Source organism: Neovison vison, chromosome 12, assembly GCF_020171115.1.
Source record: "Neovison vison isolate M4711 chromosome 12, ASM_NN_V1, whole genome shotgun sequence".
NCBI classification, from domain to species: domain Eukaryota; kingdom Metazoa; phylum Chordata; class Mammalia; order Carnivora; family Mustelidae; genus Neogale; species Neogale vison.
The window spans coordinates 8,177,226-8,196,627 of NC_058102.1; the positions used below are offsets into that span (position 1 = coordinate 8,177,226).

Consider the following 19,402-nt stretch of genomic DNA (forward strand, 5'->3'; position numbering starts at 1 on the left):
TGCTCCGTGGCTTGCCCGGCCCCTCCTCCACGACGCCTGCCTTGTCATGGTGGTCGGTACCATCAATCGTGCAGCCAGCGCCTCGGGCCTTGGGGCCCACCGACCTCGTCTGTACGGCTTGTCTTCCTTGGTGTCTGCTGTGCAGCATAGACACAGGAGTGTCGCCCCTGCTGAAGGGCGAGCAGGCGGAGTGTTGAGGGCCGAGGGGCTTGCCTGAGGTCGCAGAGCTTGGCTGGCGGTGGTCAGGAGTCACACTTGGGGCTGTCCGCTTCGGCTCCCCAAACTTTTCCATTTCCACTCCGTCCGCTAACGCCCACTGAATCTGCTGCATCTCCTCGGGAAAAGAATGGCCCATTCTTGGGGCACGGACCCTGCTCAGGACCTGTGGCCTTGGAGGGTGGGTCCTGTCTGGCGCGTGGCCTGTTTTTTCTGCCCCAGGCAGAAGGTGGAAGAGAGCATGTTCTCCCTGGAGTGTTTGTGCTCCGGAGCAGACCGACCCCCGCTGAGTCAGGCTCCGACCCCAGCAAGGCGCAGCCCCTGTGCTGGTGGCCGGGTGCGGCTTCAGAGCCCATCAGACTGGGGCTAATGTCCGGCTCCGCTGCTCGCTAGTGGGGGTCCTGAAATTCTTTGACTTTTGCGAGTTTGGGTTTCTCATCCGTAAAATCCAGGTGATTCAATTAAGTATTTAAGTACTCGAGCACCAGTTGTCGTGCTGGGGCTGGGGACAGCTGAGGCTATGTCATGCCCAGAGCGGGGTGGGGGACCGGGGGGCAGGCATTCCAGGCAGGCCCCTCCTGTGGTGAGGACGGGGAGAGGGAGGAGGCCGGGCTCGGGGTGCACACGTCCCACCCCCCGGGGCTGCCCTCCTGCCTAGACCCAGTGGTCCCTGTCGCCCTGCCCCCCTGACTCTCGCCCCTTGCAGGTGGCGGAGCTGAAGCAGGAGCTAAAGCTGCGGTCGCTGCCCGTCTCAGGCACCAAGACGGACCTGATCGAGCGTCTGCGCGCATACCAGGAGCAAGTCGGCCCTGCCCCGGGAGCCCCCAAGGGCCCTGCCACCCCCTCCATCCTGCCCAAGGCTGGGGAGGTGGTGGTCGCCTTCCCGGCTGCCCGCCTAAGCACGGGGCCTGCCCTGGTGGCCACAGGCCTGGCCCCAGCCGAGGTGGTGGTGGCCACGGTGACCGGCAACGGCGTGGTGAAGTTCGGCAGCACGGGCTCCACGCCCCCCGTGTCTCCCACCCCCTCGGAGCGCTCCCTGCTCAGCACCGGCGACGAGAACTCCACGCCCGGGGATGCCTTCGGCGAGATGGTGACCTCGCCGCTGACCCAGCTCACCCTGCAGGCCTCGCCGCTGCAGATCCTCGTGAAGGAGGAGAGTCCCCGGGCCGGCTCCTGCTGCCTGAGCCCCGGGGTGCGGGCCGAGCTCGAGGGCCGGGACAAGGACCAGATGCTGCAGGAGAAGGACAAGCAGATCGAGGAGCTGACGCGCATGCTGCGCCAGAAGCAGCAGCTCGTGGAGTGGCTGCGGCTGCAGCTGGAGCAGGAGAAGCGGGCCCAGCAGCCGGCCCCGGCCCCCAGCCCGCGGGGCGCCCCCGTCAAGCAGGAGAACAGCTTCTCCAGCTGCCAGCTGAGCCGGCAGCCCCCGGGGCCCGTTCACCCCTTCAGCCCCAGCCTGGCGGCCCCCGCTGCCCACCACGCAGACACTTGTCCCCCGGCGCCCCCGGCCGTGGTAGTGAAGCAGGAAGCCGCGCCGCCAGAGCCCGAGCCAGCCCCCGCTCCGCAGCTGCTTCTGGGCCCCCAGGGCCCCGGCCTCATAGAGGGGGTCCCGCCTCCAACCCTCATCACTGACTCCGCAGGGACCCACCTTGTCCTCACCGTGACCAATAAGAACGCGGACAGCCCCGGCCTGGCCAGCGGGAGCCCCCAGCAGGTACCTGGGTGGGGGGGGGGGGCAGCGGCCGCAGGGGAGCGTGAGGACACTGAGGGTGACAGCCCCGTCGACTGGGCAGCCCCATGGCTGGGCAGGTTGTGCTCGCTTCCGTCCCCTTCCACTCAGTCCTCCGGCGTGAGCGCTTGCCATCCCCGTGCGACCAGGGGACGTGCTAAGAGTCGGGAGGATGGAGGGAGCCGCCAGAGGCCCCGCGCTCGTGAGGCGGAGCCATCGGGGTCTGCCCGTCTCTGTGCCCGGGCGGAGGGCCCCCCAGCAGCCGCCACCCAGGCCTGCCTTCGCACCGTGGGGGTGGGCCAGGCCCCATGAGGGGCGGGGAGAGGCCAGCTGTCCCCAGCCCAGCCGTCATTGGCAGTTGACTCCCTGCTGCTGCCACCCTCTCAGCCCAGCCCCTCTGCCCAGCCTGGGCCAGAGGTGAGGCTACTTTAGGCTTCGTGTGGCCTCTCAGCCCTGCAGAGCTCGGGGCTGGAGGAGGGGACAGTGGACTTGTGACGGGAACTGGGCACCTCAGGATGGGAGACCATGGCCCTTGAGCAGCCTCCAGCAGGAAGGGTGGGGACGGGACAGTGGACCCAGCGCCCCTCCCTGTCCCATGTGCCTTGTACCAAACCCAGGCAGCCACATGCCGGCCCTGTCCTCTACAGCGTCCGCGGTCGGCAGGGCCTCCCCCAGCCCGGACCCCTTCTTCCTCAGTGGCTTCCATGGAAGCTTCCCAAAAGCCAGTGCCGCAGCTGGTTGTCCTGGCCCAGAAGCTGGGCGCCTCCCGCCTTGCCTTCCTGGAACGTGCTGGGCCCCGGGCCTGCTTCCCTCATCCCCACCACCGGTTCTCTCCCCGTTCTCCCGTCCAGCCCTCGTCCCAGCCTGGTTCTCCAGCCCCTGGCCCGCCCGCCCAAATGGACCTAGAGCAGCCATCACAGCCCCTCTTTGGGACTCCTGCCTTGCTGCTGAAGAAGGAGCCGCCTGGCTATGAGGAAGCCGTGAGCCAGCAGCCCAGACAGCAGGTGAAGAAGGTAGACTGAGGCCTGGCCGGCGGGGGGGCGTTCGCCTAGGCTGCTGGGCTGGGCTCCCCCAACCCCCCTACCCCCACCAAGCCAGCTGGAAAACGGGGGCAGAGGAGGCCTTGCCAGGCCGGGCGGGTGGAGGGGGCATTACGGGCAGATGGGCCAGAGCCTGGCCCGACCGAGGAGCGAGCTCTGGGAGCCCTCACGAGCCCGCCGGTGGGCTCTGCGGGTCCGGCTCTCAGCTCCAGGATGCAAGTGAGGGGCTCTGCCCTGAGCCTGGCTGGGGGCCTCCTGTTCTAGATTTTCACCTTTCTTCCCCCTCTGTTCTGCAGGAGAACGGTTCCTCCAGCCAGCAGATGGACGACCTGTTTGACATTCTTATTCAGAGCGGAGGTAAAGCCTGGCCTCCCTGCGCCGACTCCCCAGCCAACCTCCTCCTTGTTCCGTGGGTTGCATTCAGCCCTGGCTGCTCGGTGTGTTGGTTTCTGTTCCGTCACGGAACGCGTCAGGGGCCCACGGGTCTTGTCCTTTGGACGTAGCAGCAGCTGAGACGTACACCGTCTCCAGGGCTTGGACAAGAGCAGCGGTTGGGGTGCGGCCCCCCGGCAGGGATTGCTCTACCCAGCAGCGCCTGCGTGGTGGGCCCCGTGCCCGCAGCCTGGGGGTTAACGATGTGCAAAACAGGTGTTTGCCTTTGCACAGTTGTGTGAGGAAATGCGTAGTAGACAAGTAGCTTATGCCGTGTGTGGGGAGTAACTACAGAAAGCTGGGAAGGGAGCGCGGAGGGTCTTAGGTGTGCGGGGGCATTTGAGTTGACCTCGTCGAGCTCCCTGGGGGGCACCTGGGGGGCCAGGAATGCTGGCGGAGTGGCACGGGCACAGGAGGGAGAGAAGTCGCGGGTGGTTCAGGCGGAAGGGGAGGAGCCAGGAGGCAGCTCTGGGGATCCAGGGGGCCTGGGCCAGCCGTAGCAGGAGGCGGAGAAGGACCGGAGTCTCGGTGTACCTCAGAGAGCCCGTCAGTTTCCTTCTGGACCAGGCGTGTGATGTGGCGAGACAGCAGGAGGGCAGCCATGGAGGTCACCAGGGGCTTAGCCTGAATTGCCCCGATGCGGCTGTTAAGACCGCCCCGGGGCGCCCCAGGGCGTGCACTGGGGGTGCGCCCGTGCAGCCTCGGGCTGATGTGTCCTGAGACCGCCCAGCAGGGGCGTCACATGAAGGCAAGCGGGGCAGTTGTTGGCATCTAGAGTGACATTTGGAGCCATGAGCTTGGGTGAGATTGGGGAGGATGAGGCATAGTCCCGGGGCACAAGCAGACGACGCTCCGCAGTGGACAGAGTGGGAGGGTGCCCTCGAGACCGTGAAGTCCTAAAGTCCGGGGCTGTCAAGGGGCAGCCGGGGGAGAAGTGACCTCAGCCTGCTGCCGTGGGACCGTGGGTAAGGGCCTGGGGCTGTAGGAGCCAGCAAGCCCGGAGAGCTCTCTGCACAGCGTTTCCTGCCAAGGGACCAAGGAGCCGGCCTGTTCGCATGCTGACGGAGGGGCTCCCTGCGTGCAGGGAGGGCAGAGGGCAGGTCGGGGGGCTCGGCGTCTGGTAGGAGCTGGGGGGAGTTCATAGGTGGCAGCGGCCAAGGAGGCAGAGCGCGTGTGCAAGTTCTCGGAGTGCCCGGCTGCAGGCGGTAGGGACGGGGTTCGCGAGACGGTACGGATTAAGCGAGAGCTCGGGCGTGCAACTGCGGCTTCAGAATGGTGAACTTTATGGGCACCATGCGACTCTTGAGATTAGGATTCTGAGTTCGAACCCCTTGTAGGGTGTAGGGATCGTTTATTTTTTAAAGATTTTTAAATAAGTAAAATGGTGAGTTTTATCGCAAAAAAGAAATCCCCCAGAGTTGAAGAGTTGATGTTACTCCCAGCGTCACGGATTCTGACCTTACGGAGGCTCCTCGCATTCTAGAGTCTGCAGTGGGGCCCGAGGCCCATTTCTAACAAGCGCAGGCGGGCACTGAGGCTGCTGGGCCGGCGGTGCTCGCGGGCAGCCCCAAAGGCTAGTCTGGAGCCGGGGAGAGAGGCCTGGGAGCAGACTTGGGGAGTTCCCGGTGTCCGGACAGGAACCCAAACTGCGAGCGCTCGGGCTTCTTGGGGGAAAAAGGTGACGCCAGAAGCAGAGAGGGAGCAGGCCAGCACGCCGGGCCTGGAGCGCCAGCCCTGAAGACGGAGCAGAGAAAGGGAGCTGGGGGTGCTGCCCGCCCCCTAAGGAACGAACACGGAACTGGCCAGAGAGGAGGCACCAAGGCCCTGAGAAGGCACTTGCGTGGGCATCTGGGGAGACTGAGCGTGGGGAGATCGGCGTGGGGAGACGGGCAGGCATCTCCGGCTGGGTTGGGAGGAGAGTGAGAGGCAGGAGAGGGCCAGGGAGGGAGCAAGCCTGGTTTGCTTCTGCGTTACTTTTTTTTATTGTGGTTAAATACACAGAAAATTTGACTTTTTTTTTTTTTTAAAGATTTTATTTATTTATTTGACAGAGAAAAATCACAAGTAGATGGAGAGGCAGGCAGAGAGAGAGGGAAGCAGGCTCCCTGCTGAGCAGAGAGCCCGATGCGGGACTTGATCCCAGGACCCTGAGATCATGACCTGAGCCGAAGGCAGCGGCTTAACCCACTGAGCCACCCAGGCGCCCAGAAAATTTGCCATTTTAATTCAGTAGCATTACATACATCCAGTGTGGTACAGCCGTCACCACCATCTGTCAGTGGAACGTTTCCATCATCCTGGACTGACACTTGGGTCGTGTTAGGCAGGAGCGCCCCGCCTCCCCTCCCCAGCCCCAGGGAACCTGTCGTACTTCCTGCTCGGAATCCGCCGCTCAGTGGAATCCCGTTGTGTCCTTCGGTTTCTGGCGTGCTTCACAGAGCACAGCATGCTTAAGGTTCATCCGTGTTGTGGCAGGTGTCGGGAGTTTCCTGCCTTTTTATGGTCACATGAGATCCCACTGTAGGGACAGAACACCTTGTGCTGATCTGCTCCCCCGCGAGGGACACTCGGGTTTTCCCTGGGGCCGTTGCACCTAACGCTGCTGTGAACGCTGCACGTCCGCGGCAGCTGCGCCGTGTTCACACCAGCCGTGCGCGAGGGCTCACATCTCTCTACGTCCTCACAGGCACGATTACCAATACTATTATCGATACTATTATCAGTAACTGTTATCACCGATGGCTAAAAAAGCCGCCCTACTGGGTGTGGGGAGGGGTCTCCTCGTTTGTGGGTTTGATTTGCATTTCCCTAAGGACTAACGAGGTCGAGCATCTTCTGGCCTTAGGGGTTTGCAGATCTTTGGAGAAATGGTGGCGTCCTTCTCCGGTTTGGTTTTGTTGTTGAGCTGTAGCCCTTTAGTCTGGGCATGAACCACCAGATTCGTGGTGTGCAGACATTTCCTCCCTCTCCGCGGGTTGTCTTGCTCTTGATGGCATCCTTTGGTGCATAAAACTTAGAAATTTTTGTATGGTCCAATTAATGTTTTTGTTGTTGTGTTTTGGTGTCGTAACCAAGAAATCATTACCAAATCCAATGAAGATTTCCCGTTTTCCTCTAAGAGTTTCATAGTTTCAGCTCCTGAATTTAGATCTTTGACCCATTTGGAGTTCGCGTTTTGTATGTGAAGTGAAGTAGGGCCAGCCCCAGTCCTATTCCGGCCTGGTTCCTGACACACATTCACTTTCTCGTTTGCCAGAAATCTCAGCAGATTTCAAGGAGCCACCACCCTCCCTATCAGGGAAAGAGAAGCCCCCCTCAACCTGCGGGTCGCCCCTGGCCACACCATCCCCGCCCTCTGCCGAGCTCCCCCAGGCGCCGCCGCCTCCTCCCTCGGGCTCACCCGCCCTCCCTGGGCGCCTGGAGGACTTCCTGGAGAGCAGCACGGGGCTGCCCCTGCTGACGGGCGGGCACGAGGGGCCAGAGCCCCTCTCCCTCATCGACGACCTCCACAGCCAGATGCTGAGCAGCTCTGCCATCCTGGACCACCCCCCCTCTCCCATGGACACCTCGGAATTGCACTTTGCCCCTGAGCCCAGCGGTGTGGGCCTGGACCTGGCCGACGGCCACCTGGACAGCATGGACTGGCTGGAGCTGTCGTCGGGCGGCCCCGTGCTCAGCCTGGCCCCGCTCGGCACCACCGCGCCCAGCCTCTTCTCCACGGACTTCCTCGACGGTCACGACTTGCAGCTCCACTGGGATTCCTGCTTGTAGCTCTCGGGCTGCGGGGCCGGGCCGGGAGGGGCTGGAAGTTGGGGAGCCTCGGGAACTCCTGGGAGCCCCACTCCCTCGGCCCGATCCCGCCTGTACGTGGTCACGAGTCCCGACAATCACGAGCCCTGCTTTCCCCTCCCCGGGAGGCTGGAGCAGGTCGAGCCGCCGCCTGGCTGGGCTCAGCAGGGAGGGAAGCCGCCCGGGACCAGCTCTGGGGTCGGCCTGCGGTCAGGCGGCCGGGACAGGCCAGGGCCATTCCGCCGACCTCCTGTGAGGCCGGAGGTGCGGTCCGGCCACCGTGTGCTCGGGCCCGTGAGGCCCGGGGTGGGTTTCCTTCCTTCTCTCCCCTCTTCCCTGTGAGGGAAGAAACGAGCTGGGCCTCTACGTCCCCGCTCTCCGTGATGCCAACCCCAGGGTCCCGGGCTTCCTGGGAGGGGAGCCCCTTGCCATCTTAGTGTCTTGGTGTAGTGTATCCCTCAGCGGCTGGTGGCGGGCGGCTCCTGGGCAGGTGTACATACCGCGCTACCCCCCACCGCCATCCGTTCCTGTCCGTCTCTCCTGGGGGCTGGGGGGGCCTTGGCGCTCCCTCCCGTCCTGTGCACCATACAGAAGGGCCTGCAGACCACCGCTCCTTGCGTTGGACGCAGCTTACCTCAGCCCCGTCACGCGTGTTTGACATGCAGACACCCTGCCACGGCCTGTGCCCCGCCTGTGTCCTGCTCCGTACTAGTGCCACGAGGACAGAGGTGCTTCCTGGCCACCCACCCACATTCCGTCCCGCTGCCTCACTGCAGCCACCGTGGCCCTGGGATCGGAGGGCCGGCGGCCCTTAAGCTGCGGCCTCCTCTTGCCCTAGGGCCCAGCCTCCCTTCTGGCGGGTCACTGTCACTAACGGGATTAGGGATGGAGCCCCAAACCAGGGCTGGGACAGAGGTTGGGAAGCTGTGTGGACTTTTTAAAATAAAATTAAAAAACACTGATTTGGGTCCATTTTGTTCAATCCACAGAAAAGGCGGGTGGTATGGCTGGGTCCTAGGCTTTCTAGACCATTCCGGGAAGGACAGAACCTGGGACACACAGCTCTATGGCCCTAGCTGGACAGAAGACGGGAGATGCTTTCCCAAGGACATAATTTATTGACAAACCAGAGAGACCAAGGAGCCCTGAGCCACCCCATCCCCTTCCTGAGCAAAAGCGGACAAAACCGAGATGGCTGTCCACCTCCTCCCACGGTTTCTGGTTGGTACAAACTCTGAAACTGGGGCCGGGGTCTCTACAGAGACCCGGGCCGAGCACTCCCCTAGGCGCTGGGAGGAGCCCACTCAACCCCACCTTCTGCTCCTGCCACCCGCTGGCCTCTGGGGCCACTCCGCGCGTCCCAGGTGGGGTCCCCGCTCACCGTGCCGCGGTGCCTGGCCAGAGCTCCAGGGTCGCCTCCCCTTCACCCCCACAGCCCGGAGTGGGCCCGGGCCGCCTTGGACCCCATCCCCAAGCAGGCCCAAGGCCGGCCAGGACCGTGCTGTTCTCTTCTTGCTTGAGGAAGGGGCTGCTCGGGAGCCAACGGGGTGGGGGAAGCCCGGGCTTGACGAGGCCGCTGGAGGAAGAGCGTCACCCGTCTATGTCCCAGCTGAAGAGGTGGTGCTTCACCAGCATGTCCTGAACACCCTCCTTCAGTGGCTGCTTCTCCTCCTGCACACAGGGACAGCCTCTGCGCGCGCGGCAGGGGTGCGGGAGCCCACAGCGAGGGAACCCAAGGGGGCGGGGGGCCAGAGGGGCTCAGGGACCATAGGATGCCGGCACTCGGGGTCCGCCCCCCCAGGCCCTGCCTCGGCCACCCACCTAGGGTCTGGGGTGATCGGCCACGAGACGCCTGGCCTGCCCCGCCCCAGGCAGACCCCACAGGGGGACGGCGGGCTGGGGGGCCGAGAAGCAACCCCAAGCGCACACACCTCTCTCTTCACAGGAAGCTCCCAGTCCTGGGAGAGGCTGAAGGCGAAGCAGCAGAGGACGCTGGAGGAAGGGAGCGGGGAGGCCGTCGGTGGCGCTCAGGTCAGCTCTGCCCCCACCAGCCCCACCCCGGAGCACGGGGCAGGGGCTCCCGCGGCCTGGCAGGGCACTCACCGGAGCTCGCACTTGATCTGGACCCAGCCGGGGCTGCGCAGGAAGGACCAGGGCTGGTACCACTTCTCCACGGTCGGCAGGCTGGAGCACAGCACCTCCAGCCACAGGTGCAACACCTGCTCGCTGGGGACAGGGGGCAAGAGTGGGCCGCCCCGCCCGCCCCAGCCCTTCCCTCCCCTCTGCGACACCTCAGCGGACCGCGCCTTCCCTCTCAGCCAGGTCTCTGCAGAGGGGGTGGCTCCGGGTTCGGTCCTCTGGAAGACTCTTGGGCCCGCTGTCCCCACGGCCCCCCACATCCCCCCACCCCCGTGCCCCTCGGTCCCATCCCAGCTCTTTCCTCTGACACTCGGCCGCCACCTGCTGCACACAGGGACCTCAGCCCTGCTGGTCGGGCCAGGAGTGACGCCCACAGCCACATTCTGAGCTCGTCTCCCCGGAGGCCGTCCCCCCTCCGCGGGGAGCCACACGCAGGAAGCACTGACGCTGGCCTGGGTCTGGGCCTCAAATGCCCAAGCTCCCTTCAGGCAGGTGCCCCCCTCTCCGGGCACAAAACCTGTGAGTGGCTTCCCCGGCCCACAGAACAGCGGCCGGTCGAGTACTAGAGAAAGGCCTTTGGGAGTCACCCTTGCTGCCTTGTCTTTCCAGGTCCTGTGGCTCTGGGGGGCACCTCACGGGCACCCCGCTGCCCCCCAGAGCCACAGCCCAGGCTGCCGCTCGTCGGACTGGACCGTCACTGGCCCACAGTGGGCAGAGATACTCACTTGAGCCCCACGCAGATAAGGGACCGGAGCTTGACGTCCATTTGTGCGTGTGCGGCATCATGGGTCACGTTCACAGACTGCACAGCCTGAGAGGGCACGGCTGTCACTCGGGGGGCTCCAGCTGCCAACCCAGACGGCCGGTCCCACCCAGCACCCCGCTTACCCGGTAGAGCAGCTCCTCCGGGGTCAGGACTTTGCCATCTTCATCCAACCTGAGGGAGGGACTGCAGCTGCCGGCGCTGCCCTAGGATGCGTGGCCCGGGCTGTGCCCTCCACGCACGGGGACCGCCAGGGGGCCACGGGGTAGGGGACGGGGCCCGTTACCTGTACGTCTTACACAGCACCAGGCGTGAATACACCGAGTCAAAGTCTCTCTCTACCTCCCGGCCTGCTGCCTGGGGGGCAAGGTGAGTGTAAGGGACACCAGGGAAGGCACTGGGTCCAAGCCACAAGGTCCAGCTGAGTGCACCCTGCCACCCCCGCCAGCTCTAGAGGGCCCGGGGGCTCAAGGAGAAGGATGGTGGGGGCTGGGGTCCGGCCATCCACTGACCTCCTCAATAAACAGCCACGGGTGGCAGGCGCCCCCGAGCAGGGACGGCTTCTTCAGCCCATGTTCAAACAGGGCCTTGAGAGCTGGGCACAGGGTCCCGCGTACAAGGTCCGTGACGCCTTCTGTCACAGCATCATCCCCCGCGATGGAGTACTGACGGTGGGGGACAGGGTCTGAGAGGTGCCAGCCACCCCCTCCCCATCCCCACAGCCACTGTCCCAAGACAGCACGTGCCAAGGTCAGGCAGCAGCAGCTCCCACGGGCAGCCAAGCCTCGTGCACCCCCTCACCTCTTTACTCCGTTCATCCAGGACTTCCACAAACTTGGCTGGAAACCAGCCTGTGGGAGAAGCAAGTCCCCGTGAGAAGCGGCCGGCCGGCGTCCCCACACCTCCCGTGGCGTAAGGGCCTAAGGGCAGGCTGGCCGGCCGAGAGAGGGCAGCTCCTGCTGGGGCCAGAGGTGGCGGGGAGGGCGGCCCGGCTCGTGGGGTCCCTGCCCAGCCCGCCCCTCCTGCACACGGAGGCCTCACCTCTCAGGCCGTTCAGCTCCCCGACCCAGCAGTGCTCGTCCTTTTGAGAGATGATCTGCATGTTCGGCCGGCGGAGAAGAGGAGGAAGCAGAGCTTTGGTTGCCCAGGCCCGGGGCCCGCAGCCATACAGCTGCACCCTCAGCCGGGGGCGGGGGACAGCCCAGGGGCTCCTGCTCCCCACGCCCCACACACCGTGATGATGTCATTCTTGCGGAAGCCCAGCTCGTCGTCATCGTGTCGCTCGAAGTCCAGCAGGGCCTTGGCCCGGCGCCGGTGGCCGCGTGAGCACGCCACGTAGTTCTCGTGGTCCCGCTGGTGGCTCTCCATGCTGTAGTCCGGGCTCAGCTCCTGCCCGAATAGCAGAGAGGCCTGCTAAGGGGGAGGTGCCTCCTTGCCGGGGCCTTGGCACCTCAGAATGAGGCTGGGGAGCCAGAGCCCCCACGTGGAGCCCACAACTCACCACACTACAGTTTTTGGGGTCTGTGCACTGGAAATGGCGTGCGACGCGCAGGATGGCTTCCCGGAGGTCAGCTACCAGTTCCGTCTGCTTGATGTTCTTGGCCTTGAGCGCCTCCAGGTCGTCCTCCCCTGGAAGCCCCAGAGAACTATGGCAGGCGTGGCCCCCGCCAGCCTCCCCCTACAGCTCCAAGTAAGCTGCGGGTCCATGCAGGGGTCTGAGGATGGATGTCCCCAGTTTACGCTCCCATCCCACCGACTGGGGTGGGGAGCACTCTGGTCCCTGGGAGGGAAGGAGCCACTGAACCCAGCCTGGAACCAGCTCCCGCAGCAGTTCTCACCGAAGAGCAGGGAGGTGATGCCGGACTTCCTCCGCTGGGTCCTGCGACGCACAACCTGCAGGGTGGGAGCAGTCGGGGGTAGCCGGGTGGGGTGGCGGGTGCCCCAGCACTGGAGGGAACTAGCAGAGCTCCTCCCGGGGCCAGGGTCGCACGCCACCTCATCTGAAATGGCCACGGCCAGCTCCAAGCATCAGAAATGTGGTCAGTTCATAGCCAGGTGTGTCCTACGCCCACACAGGTCAGGTCACAGCGGAGATGCACAGAGGCCCAGGCGGCGGGTCCTGGCACAGCTGTGGTCTGGCCGGGCCCCCAGAGGCCAGGCTAGGGAGGGGGCAGCAGAGCAGGAAAGGCTGGTGGGTTCCCCGCAGCCTCTCTCAGGGCTTCCTCAGGGACCCCTACCCTGTGGGTGAGGTGGGGACTCCTCCCTCACGGGCCTACCTGCGAGAGGTTGGTGGTGGCACTGGTCCCCAGGAGCTGACCCTGATCTGCAATGAGGTAAGCCAGGTGCTTGCGACGCTGCGTCTCCACGGCCACATCCGTGAGGGAGCCGGCCAGCCGCATGGCCTCCCCCAGCAGCAGCTCCGCGTCCTCAATCTGTGAAGGTATGTCTGACAGTGTGTTGAAGATGGAGGCCGAGTTCTCCGACTGGATCAGCTCCTCTTCCTGGGCCATGCAAGGGAAGGAGGACAGGAGGGGCCGTCACTGCCAGATGCCAGGCCTGCAAGCGGCCCCGGTGACCTTCCCAATGACCAAGCTGACACAAGGACTTCCGGGCCCTGGGGGACCCCACCACATCGTGGGCCTCCCAGGAGGGGCCAGTGGTCAGGCCACACGATGCTGAAGGCGAAACCCCACGGCAGCCCCCCAGAGGAGGGGCCCCAGGCAGGACAGGGCTCCGGCAGCACCTTGAGCCGCAGCATGCCCAGCGTGGTCTGGAAGAGCACCAGGGAGCCCTCGTAGAAAAACAGGTCCCAGAGGCGCAGCAGCACCCTGATGTGCACCACGCTGGCGAAGGCCGTGAGGAACCAGTGCAGTGTGATCAGGGACAGCTCTGTGGACACAGACCAAAGCCTCTGTGTCCTCCGTGGCTGGAACCAGGGACAACCAGCATGGGGCAGCCTGAAGGGGAGGGGGCATTCCCCAGGTCCACAAGCTGGGGAGAAAGCTTGCTCCCAAAAAGCAGCAAGTGGCCTTGCCTTCTCCAAGAGGAAGGGCGACAGGCTGTCAGGGAGCATCAGAGCACAAGAGCACCACAAAGACTCCGTGTGCTGCTGTGTTCAGGGCCTGGCCCTTGTCAGGTGAGCTCCTTTCTTTCTCCCAACACGGCCAGCTACCCGGTCCCCTGCCGGCCGGGTCCGGAGGCCTCAGATCTGCAGCGTCTGAGCCACAGTCACAGGACCCCTGACTCCAAAGAAGAGGGTGGGTACTGGCCCCTCACCAATGTCGTGCTCCTGGAGCAGCTTGTCCAAGCGGGGCAGGTACTGCACAATGAGATGGCGCAGGACCCGCTGGTCGGTCTGGACGCCCAGCAGAGTGGTGCTGAAGTAGGACGCAGGGAGCAGGTCCTCAGTGATGGCACACATCATCCAGAAAGCGTCCTCCTCCTCCAGGAACAGAAGGAGGCAGGCAGCCACCTGGCCAGAGCAGGAGGACAAGGGGCTTGTACCCAGATCTCCATGTGAATTAGAAGAGGTCCCCGCCCCCGCCCCGGAGGTCACATCCCAGATGCGGGCTCTTCTCGGGTGGAACCAACGCATGTGGCAGCCCCAGCCCACCGTGGGGTTTCAGCTCCTAGCCCCACCGCCCACCCTACTGCCCTGGATGGCACTGTTCACCTGCAGGGGCCTGGCCAACACCCCTGGGGACACCCCCTGGCCCTTCTGGGCTGTGCTCACCATGCCTGTGCCCTGGCAGTAGCCGATCTCTGGGTAGAGCCAGGCCAGGGCTCGGAGAACCCTGCGCAGGCGGGGCACCCCAATGCTGCTCACGTTGGCGAAGCAGGCGTTGCTGGGCATGGTGCGGAGCAGGTCCTTCTCAATCTGCCAGCGGCCCACCCACAAAGAGCCCCTGTGAGACACAGCTGCACGCCTGGAGGCGCACACCGCCCTCCACGCTGAAGACATCTTAAGGCACCCCTGTGAGGGAGGCTGGGGAGCCCCTGTGCGGAACAAACCCCAGGCAGGCCTTTCACCCAGGAATGAGGATTCCTAAACTCTGGGTCCAAGTTGACCTGTCTTCAGGATTAGAGCTTGGCTAGTGTGTAGCGGATGCCACCAGATTCACCAGGGGTCACTTAGGAAAAGAAAATTCCAGCTCCCTGGGCCTCAAAGCAGAGCTACAGAATTTATGATCTCTGGAATGAGGCCTGGAAATGGGTATTTTAAATGTCCAGGTGATCCTCATGTGCACCCAGGGCTGGTCTTTTTGACAATTGTCCCTGTTGCCTACGGAGGACCCAGGAAGTACAGGCGTGATCCAAGAGACCAACAAGGGCAGGTTCCGATAACCCCAGGCAGCTCACCGCCTTCCTGCAGGCCCACACAGTTTCTGACCAGAAAGTTCTTTCTGAGGGTCCCCTGGTGCTGGCCCAGCCTCACCTGTTTGGCAGCAATGGTCTCGTCATTGGAGCTGTTCTTCACCATCTCTCGGTAGGACAGCTCGGAGCTCCGCTTCTTCTGCAGGGCCCCAGAGAGCCGCATCCACAGCTGCAGCGGGAGGCAGCATGAGCTTCGGTGGGACGTCTGCGCCCCCCCCCCCCCCCGCTTCCCCGATGCGGGCCCTCAGCGGGTCCCTCCCTGCTTCACCTGCGGCCTCATGCTGTGTGGGATGCCGGCCAGCACCAGGGAGCGAAGCTTCTCCGAGCGGGGCAGAGACACGGCGATCTTGTCCCAGGTGAGGTCCCCCACGTCGTGGTTGTGGGTGAACTCCAGGTGGGCCTGCCACCGCAGCCTCTGCGGGGGGTCCTCCAACAGAGCCGCCCCCGGCAGCTTGCTGGGACCGAGGTCGGCGCCATCTGCCCGGAAAGAGCCGGGAGAGGCAGCGGTGAGCAGGGGCGGGCTGTGGCCTTTGCGTCCAGTGCCCAGGTCTCCCCACTGAGATCCAGAGCCACGTTTCCGACAGCGTCCCCTGGCTCCGGCCGCACGTCCCACAGGCAGACCAATGAGCGAACGCGAGCTCCTGAGTTTCGGCCCCAAAGCTGGCCGGCCCGGTCCCTCCCAGGTCCGCAGACCCACCTCCATCTCCAGCTGCTCGCGCTGCGAGCTCCGAAGCGCCCCTGGCTGCTCCTCCGCTTTCCCCCACATTCATCCCCCAGCAAAGTCCTGTTGGCAGATTCTCCCTGCTCTTCCCACCTCCCACTACAGCCCCTGACGAAGCCATCAGCTTCCACCGGGGTCACCGTCCAGCCTTCTCACCCTCGTCTGCACCCGTGCCTCCCCGAAGGCGTTCAGCCGGCAGGAAGCGCTCGCGCTCAGACACAGCCCGGCGTCCCGGGCTCACCGACGAGAGGCCGCACGACCCGCCACCGCGGGCTCTCAGCCCCGCCCCTCCGTCCGCCACCGGCTCTCCCCTCGCTGCCCGGGCTCCAGCTGTGCCTCGCCAAACCCACTCCCACCCCGGGGCCTGGGCATGGGTTATTCTCCCCGAGCTGTGCTCCCCGCCTCGCTTCGTCCTAGTCTCCGTCCCATGGCTCCCGGGAGAGGCCTTCCCTTCTATCCCCTCGCACACAGCCCACCCCCCTTCTGCACAGCTCCCGGTTTCGTCACGGCCCTTCTTGCTGCCGGCATGTATCTGTTCACTGCCCGGGAATTCCAGAAGACCAAGACCACTTTAAGGTTTGTTCGAGGCACGGGGGATGCAGCAGGGCAGAGCGGACAAGCCGCAGGCAGTCCCCGAAGTGCTGGCACGAACGCGGCCCACAGCTCCTGCGCCCACCAGGCGGCCTCAGAGCGCGGTAGCCTCCCACGTCCTCACTCGTCCGACAGCCACGCCCTCAGCCTCAACTTGGCCAAACTTCACCTTCAGTGAATTTACATGCAATAAAATGCACAAATTTTAACTGTACGCTCTGGTGACTATCAGTAAATAAATGTCTAAATGTCATCCCCATCAAGATAGAGAATATTTCCATTATGCCAGAGAGTTCCCTGTGTTTCTCACAGGCCCAGCTTTTTAACTTCCAAGTACCCGCCTACAAACCAAAGATTAAGGAAAACTTCTGTCAGAATTGGACTAAGCGTGACCTGAAGAGGACCAGCTTCAGCCCACTGGAATCTTCTAGTCATAGTTGTATCCCCGTGACGGGCTGTCCCGGGTTCTGGCAGGCAGCCTTCCTGACAGCCCGTGTGGAAACCAGCAGGTGTATTTAGAGTAGAAAACAACGGAAATGGCCCGGAGGCCCAGTCAGAGAAGAGTCGTTACAAAACATTATGACCAATGCATTGTAATGGCATATTATGCAGCCACTGAAAACTAAGCTTTAAAGAGGTCTTAACTGACAGAAGAAATGCTCATGGTAAATAACATTAAGAGACAGAAGAGCTGTAGAAAAACATGTAGGTAACATGTTATGAGAAGTACACATGCACGCGCGCACACACACCGCCAAGAAAGGAACAAAGTGAAATGTCTGCAGTTATCTTTAGGTTATGGGATAATGGGTTAATTTGTATTTTCTGTATTTTTCAACTTCACTACAATAAAACTATTGCTATTATTGTCCTATGAAGATCAATAAAATTTACCTAATTCAGTAGATCAATAAAATTTACCTAATTCGGAGGCTTCCATACATTTAGAGCTGCTCTGAGGGGGATACTGTTAGGTCAGTTCAGGAGCAGATGAGACCCCCAGAGCCCAGGTCACAGCGGCACGAGGCAGAGTCACCAGAGTCCTCCCCACGGAGAGCAGCAGGATTACACACCAGGGGCTCCATCTTACCTTCCTTGTCCACGCGGAAACCGAACTCATCGTAGCAGAACTCTGGCTGTTCCACTGACTCTTCCTTCTAGAAGCAGGATTAGGAAGAGTCAGTTGTGTGGCCACCAGTCCGGGACCACCGATTCTGGAAGGTGCCCCCCACACTGCTGCCTGCTGAAATCCCACCAGCCTTCAAGACTCGGATCAAAGGCTACCCCTTCCTTGAAGCCTCTGGGTCATCACTCAGCTGCAGGGGCCGCCACCTCCTTGGACTGGCCCAGCATTTTCCTTGCTATCCTCAGAGGTCAAAGATAATAAAATCAAGATAAGAAAGAGGAGATTTTATGCATTTCTGTGTCTCGATAATATACTGAGCACACAGTGCCTAATACTCTTCCTCCAACCTAATGACTAATTCCCAGAGGACATGGAGCTAAGATGCCATCTCTGATGGTCGCTTCTGAGCCCAAGTGAACACAGTGGGGTGGCTACCCCCTACCCTCCCAGGAAGCCTAAAGCAGTGGGTTCCCTTTGGCGCCACAGCCTGGGCACAGAGCTGTACCTGCATGTACTTGGCCAAGATCTCCTGGGGCCACATGCTCGGAGTCAGGGCTGAGAAGGGGCCACTGGCAGAAGGTATGTGGTTTCCTAAAATCAAGGAGGATCAGGAATAGGAAATTGAGCAAATGCAGGGCATTCAGGGGGAAAATTCAAGGTGGGACATCCCCCACTAACCCCTAACAAGGGCCTCAGCAGAAAAGGGACTACTCCATTGAAAGTGGGATGGATGGGGGAGGGGAAGACACCTAAAAATAAGCAACTTTCTGGAAAAGAAAAAAAGGAGCATTTCATCTCCTTGCTTCTTCTCCCCCCAAGTGTGAGGATTTGCAGGCTGGAGGGAGGGATTCAGAGAACCTGGAGATCTGAGCCATGAAAAGTTGTGGTAACCCTGATGTCCGGTAGGAGGACCTCCTCCTTTCTTACCCTCTCATCCTCAAAGGTCTATCCTGTTTCCACTCCACTGGGTGGGCCCTCCAGAGTGAGACCCCCCCCTCTTTCTGGACAGCCTCTCACCCATTTCCAGCCCAGGGCCTGCCTCCCACCTGACATTGTGTGGAGAGGTGGGGCAAGTCTTCTGCAAATCCACAATCAGAAGGCTTCCTGGCCTATTCTACAGCTGGAAGTTTCCTCGGGCTTCATCTGGTCCAGAAATATCTGCCCTGGTAGGAGAGTAGAGGGGAAAGTCATTATAATGCAGCCGCTCTCCTGGGAGTTCTTTCCACCCACTACTGATTTTGCTGGCCAAGGGGCAGTGAGAAGGAAAAGTCACACTTGAAATAAACGCCTCCTATTTTGAACATTTTGTCTAGGACAGGATACATGAAACACTCTGAAGAAGCTACAAAACCGAGGTTACCAGCTCCGTGAGCCAAGAGGAGTGCCTGCTCCGTTCATTATTAAAGGAAAGAATTATACACACAGGCTTCCCGATGCCCTAGGCTCAGGCAAATGCTTTTTCAAAAGCAAAGACAAAACAGCCAAACCTCCATGAATAGGTTTTCTGAGCTAGAATCTTTGAGGAACCATTTAGCAGAATACTACTTAGCTTCTGAGGGGTTTCCACTGGGGAGTCAGTACCTCGACTTAAGCCCAGCACTGACATCTACCACATTCTCCGCTAACCTTATAGTTGGGAAACCAGGAGGCTGTGATCTAATCCAGATCTCTCCTATTACCACTGAAATTCCTGCCTCTGTCCCTTTTTTGTCCTCTCAAAAAATGAGGACTCGACAATAAAAAGACAAAATGGGTGAAAGTTCCACATACTTTTCTCCAAAGAGATGTAAATGGCCAATCAACAGGTAAAAAGATCATTCATCAGGGAAATGCAAACTGAAACCTCAGTGAGGTGCCATTTCACACCCGCTAGGAAGACTGTGACCAGAAAGACCGTAAGTGTGGACGAGGACATGGAGAGAGCAGAACACTTACACTGCAGCTGCTGCGTGAGATGGAAAATGAAAAAGCTGCTGCTGAGAACAGTCTGGCTGTCTGTCAAAAAGGTAAACACGGAGTTCCCACATGCCCCAGTACTTCCACTCCTGTAGTCACTCACCCAAGAGAAATGAAAGCATGTCCAACCACCCAGAAACTTGGACATGGATGTTCACAGCAACAGTATTCATCATAATCAAAAAGGAGAAACAAGCCAATTGATGAATGGATATACAAAATGTTTGGATCATACACATATAGTGGAAAATTATTTAGCCATAAAAAGGAGCAAAGTACCAGGGGCACCTGGGTGGCTGTTGTTAAGTATCTGCCTTTGGCTCAGAGTCCTGGGATCAAGCCCCACATTGGGTTCCGGGCTCAGAGGGAAGCCTGCTTCTCTTCCCTCTTTTGCTGTGTTTCTGTCAAATAAATAAATAAACTCTTTAAAAAAGAAAAAAGGAGCGAAGTACTGACACATGCGGCTCTGCCAATGAACCCTGAGAACATTACGTCCAGTCAAAGAGGCCACTCACAAGAGGGTGAAGAC

The 19,402-nt window shown here is 61.5% G+C and overlaps 2 protein-coding genes across 5 annotated transcripts in view; one reads left to right on the forward strand and one right to left on the reverse strand.

Annotated features, from left to right (window-relative positions):
• MRTFA (myocardin related transcription factor A) overlaps positions 1 to 8,165 on the forward strand; it is a 97,618-nt gene extending 89,453 nt beyond the window's left edge. For 3 of the 4 annotated variants that reach the window (XM_044229283.1, XM_044229286.1, XM_044229285.1), the window contains exons 10-13: positions 923 to 1,927; positions 2,794 to 2,955; positions 3,279 to 3,339; positions 6,671 to 8,165. In XM_044229283.1, the coding sequence (XP_044085218.1) occupies positions 923 to 1,927; positions 2,794 to 2,955; positions 3,279 to 3,339; positions 6,671 to 7,185 (1,743 nt within the window). In that variant the 3' untranslated portion in view covers positions 7,186 to 8,165. The remainder of the gene's footprint in view (positions 1 to 922; positions 1,928 to 2,793; positions 2,956 to 3,278; positions 3,340 to 6,670) is intronic. The other variant, XM_044229284.1, reaches the window with a different exon arrangement.
• A 532-nt stretch (positions 8,166 to 8,697) lies between these two features.
• The window catches only part of SGSM3 (small G protein signaling modulator 3), a 47,576-nt gene continuing 36,871 nt past the window's right edge, over positions 8,698 to 19,402 (reverse strand). The window contains exons 2-22 of the mRNA XM_044229287.1: positions 17,964 to 18,080; positions 17,423 to 17,508; positions 16,882 to 16,948; positions 14,748 to 14,956; positions 14,541 to 14,648; positions 13,839 to 13,982; positions 13,382 to 13,577; positions 12,849 to 12,994; positions 12,382 to 12,606; positions 11,944 to 11,998; positions 11,607 to 11,734; positions 11,339 to 11,494; positions 11,147 to 11,201; positions 10,907 to 10,956; positions 10,618 to 10,770; positions 10,392 to 10,462; positions 10,231 to 10,279; positions 10,068 to 10,153; positions 9,307 to 9,429; positions 9,135 to 9,195; positions 8,698 to 8,874 (exon numbers count right to left, since the gene is read on the reverse strand). Of these exons, the coding sequence (XP_044085222.1) occupies positions 8,794 to 8,874; positions 9,135 to 9,195; positions 9,307 to 9,429; positions 10,068 to 10,153; positions 10,231 to 10,279; positions 10,392 to 10,462; positions 10,618 to 10,770; positions 10,907 to 10,956; positions 11,147 to 11,201; positions 11,339 to 11,494; positions 11,607 to 11,734; positions 11,944 to 11,998; positions 12,382 to 12,606; positions 12,849 to 12,994; positions 13,382 to 13,577; positions 13,839 to 13,982; positions 14,541 to 14,648; positions 14,748 to 14,956; positions 16,882 to 16,948; positions 17,423 to 17,508; positions 17,964 to 17,970 (2,256 nt within the window). The 5' untranslated portion in view covers positions 17,971 to 18,080 and the 3' untranslated portion in view covers positions 8,698 to 8,793. The remainder of the gene's footprint in view (positions 8,875 to 9,134; positions 9,196 to 9,306; positions 9,430 to 10,067; positions 10,154 to 10,230; positions 10,280 to 10,391; positions 10,463 to 10,617; positions 10,771 to 10,906; positions 10,957 to 11,146; positions 11,202 to 11,338; positions 11,495 to 11,606; positions 11,735 to 11,943; positions 11,999 to 12,381; positions 12,607 to 12,848; positions 12,995 to 13,381; positions 13,578 to 13,838; positions 13,983 to 14,540; positions 14,649 to 14,747; positions 14,957 to 16,881; positions 16,949 to 17,422; positions 17,509 to 17,963; positions 18,081 to 19,402) is intronic.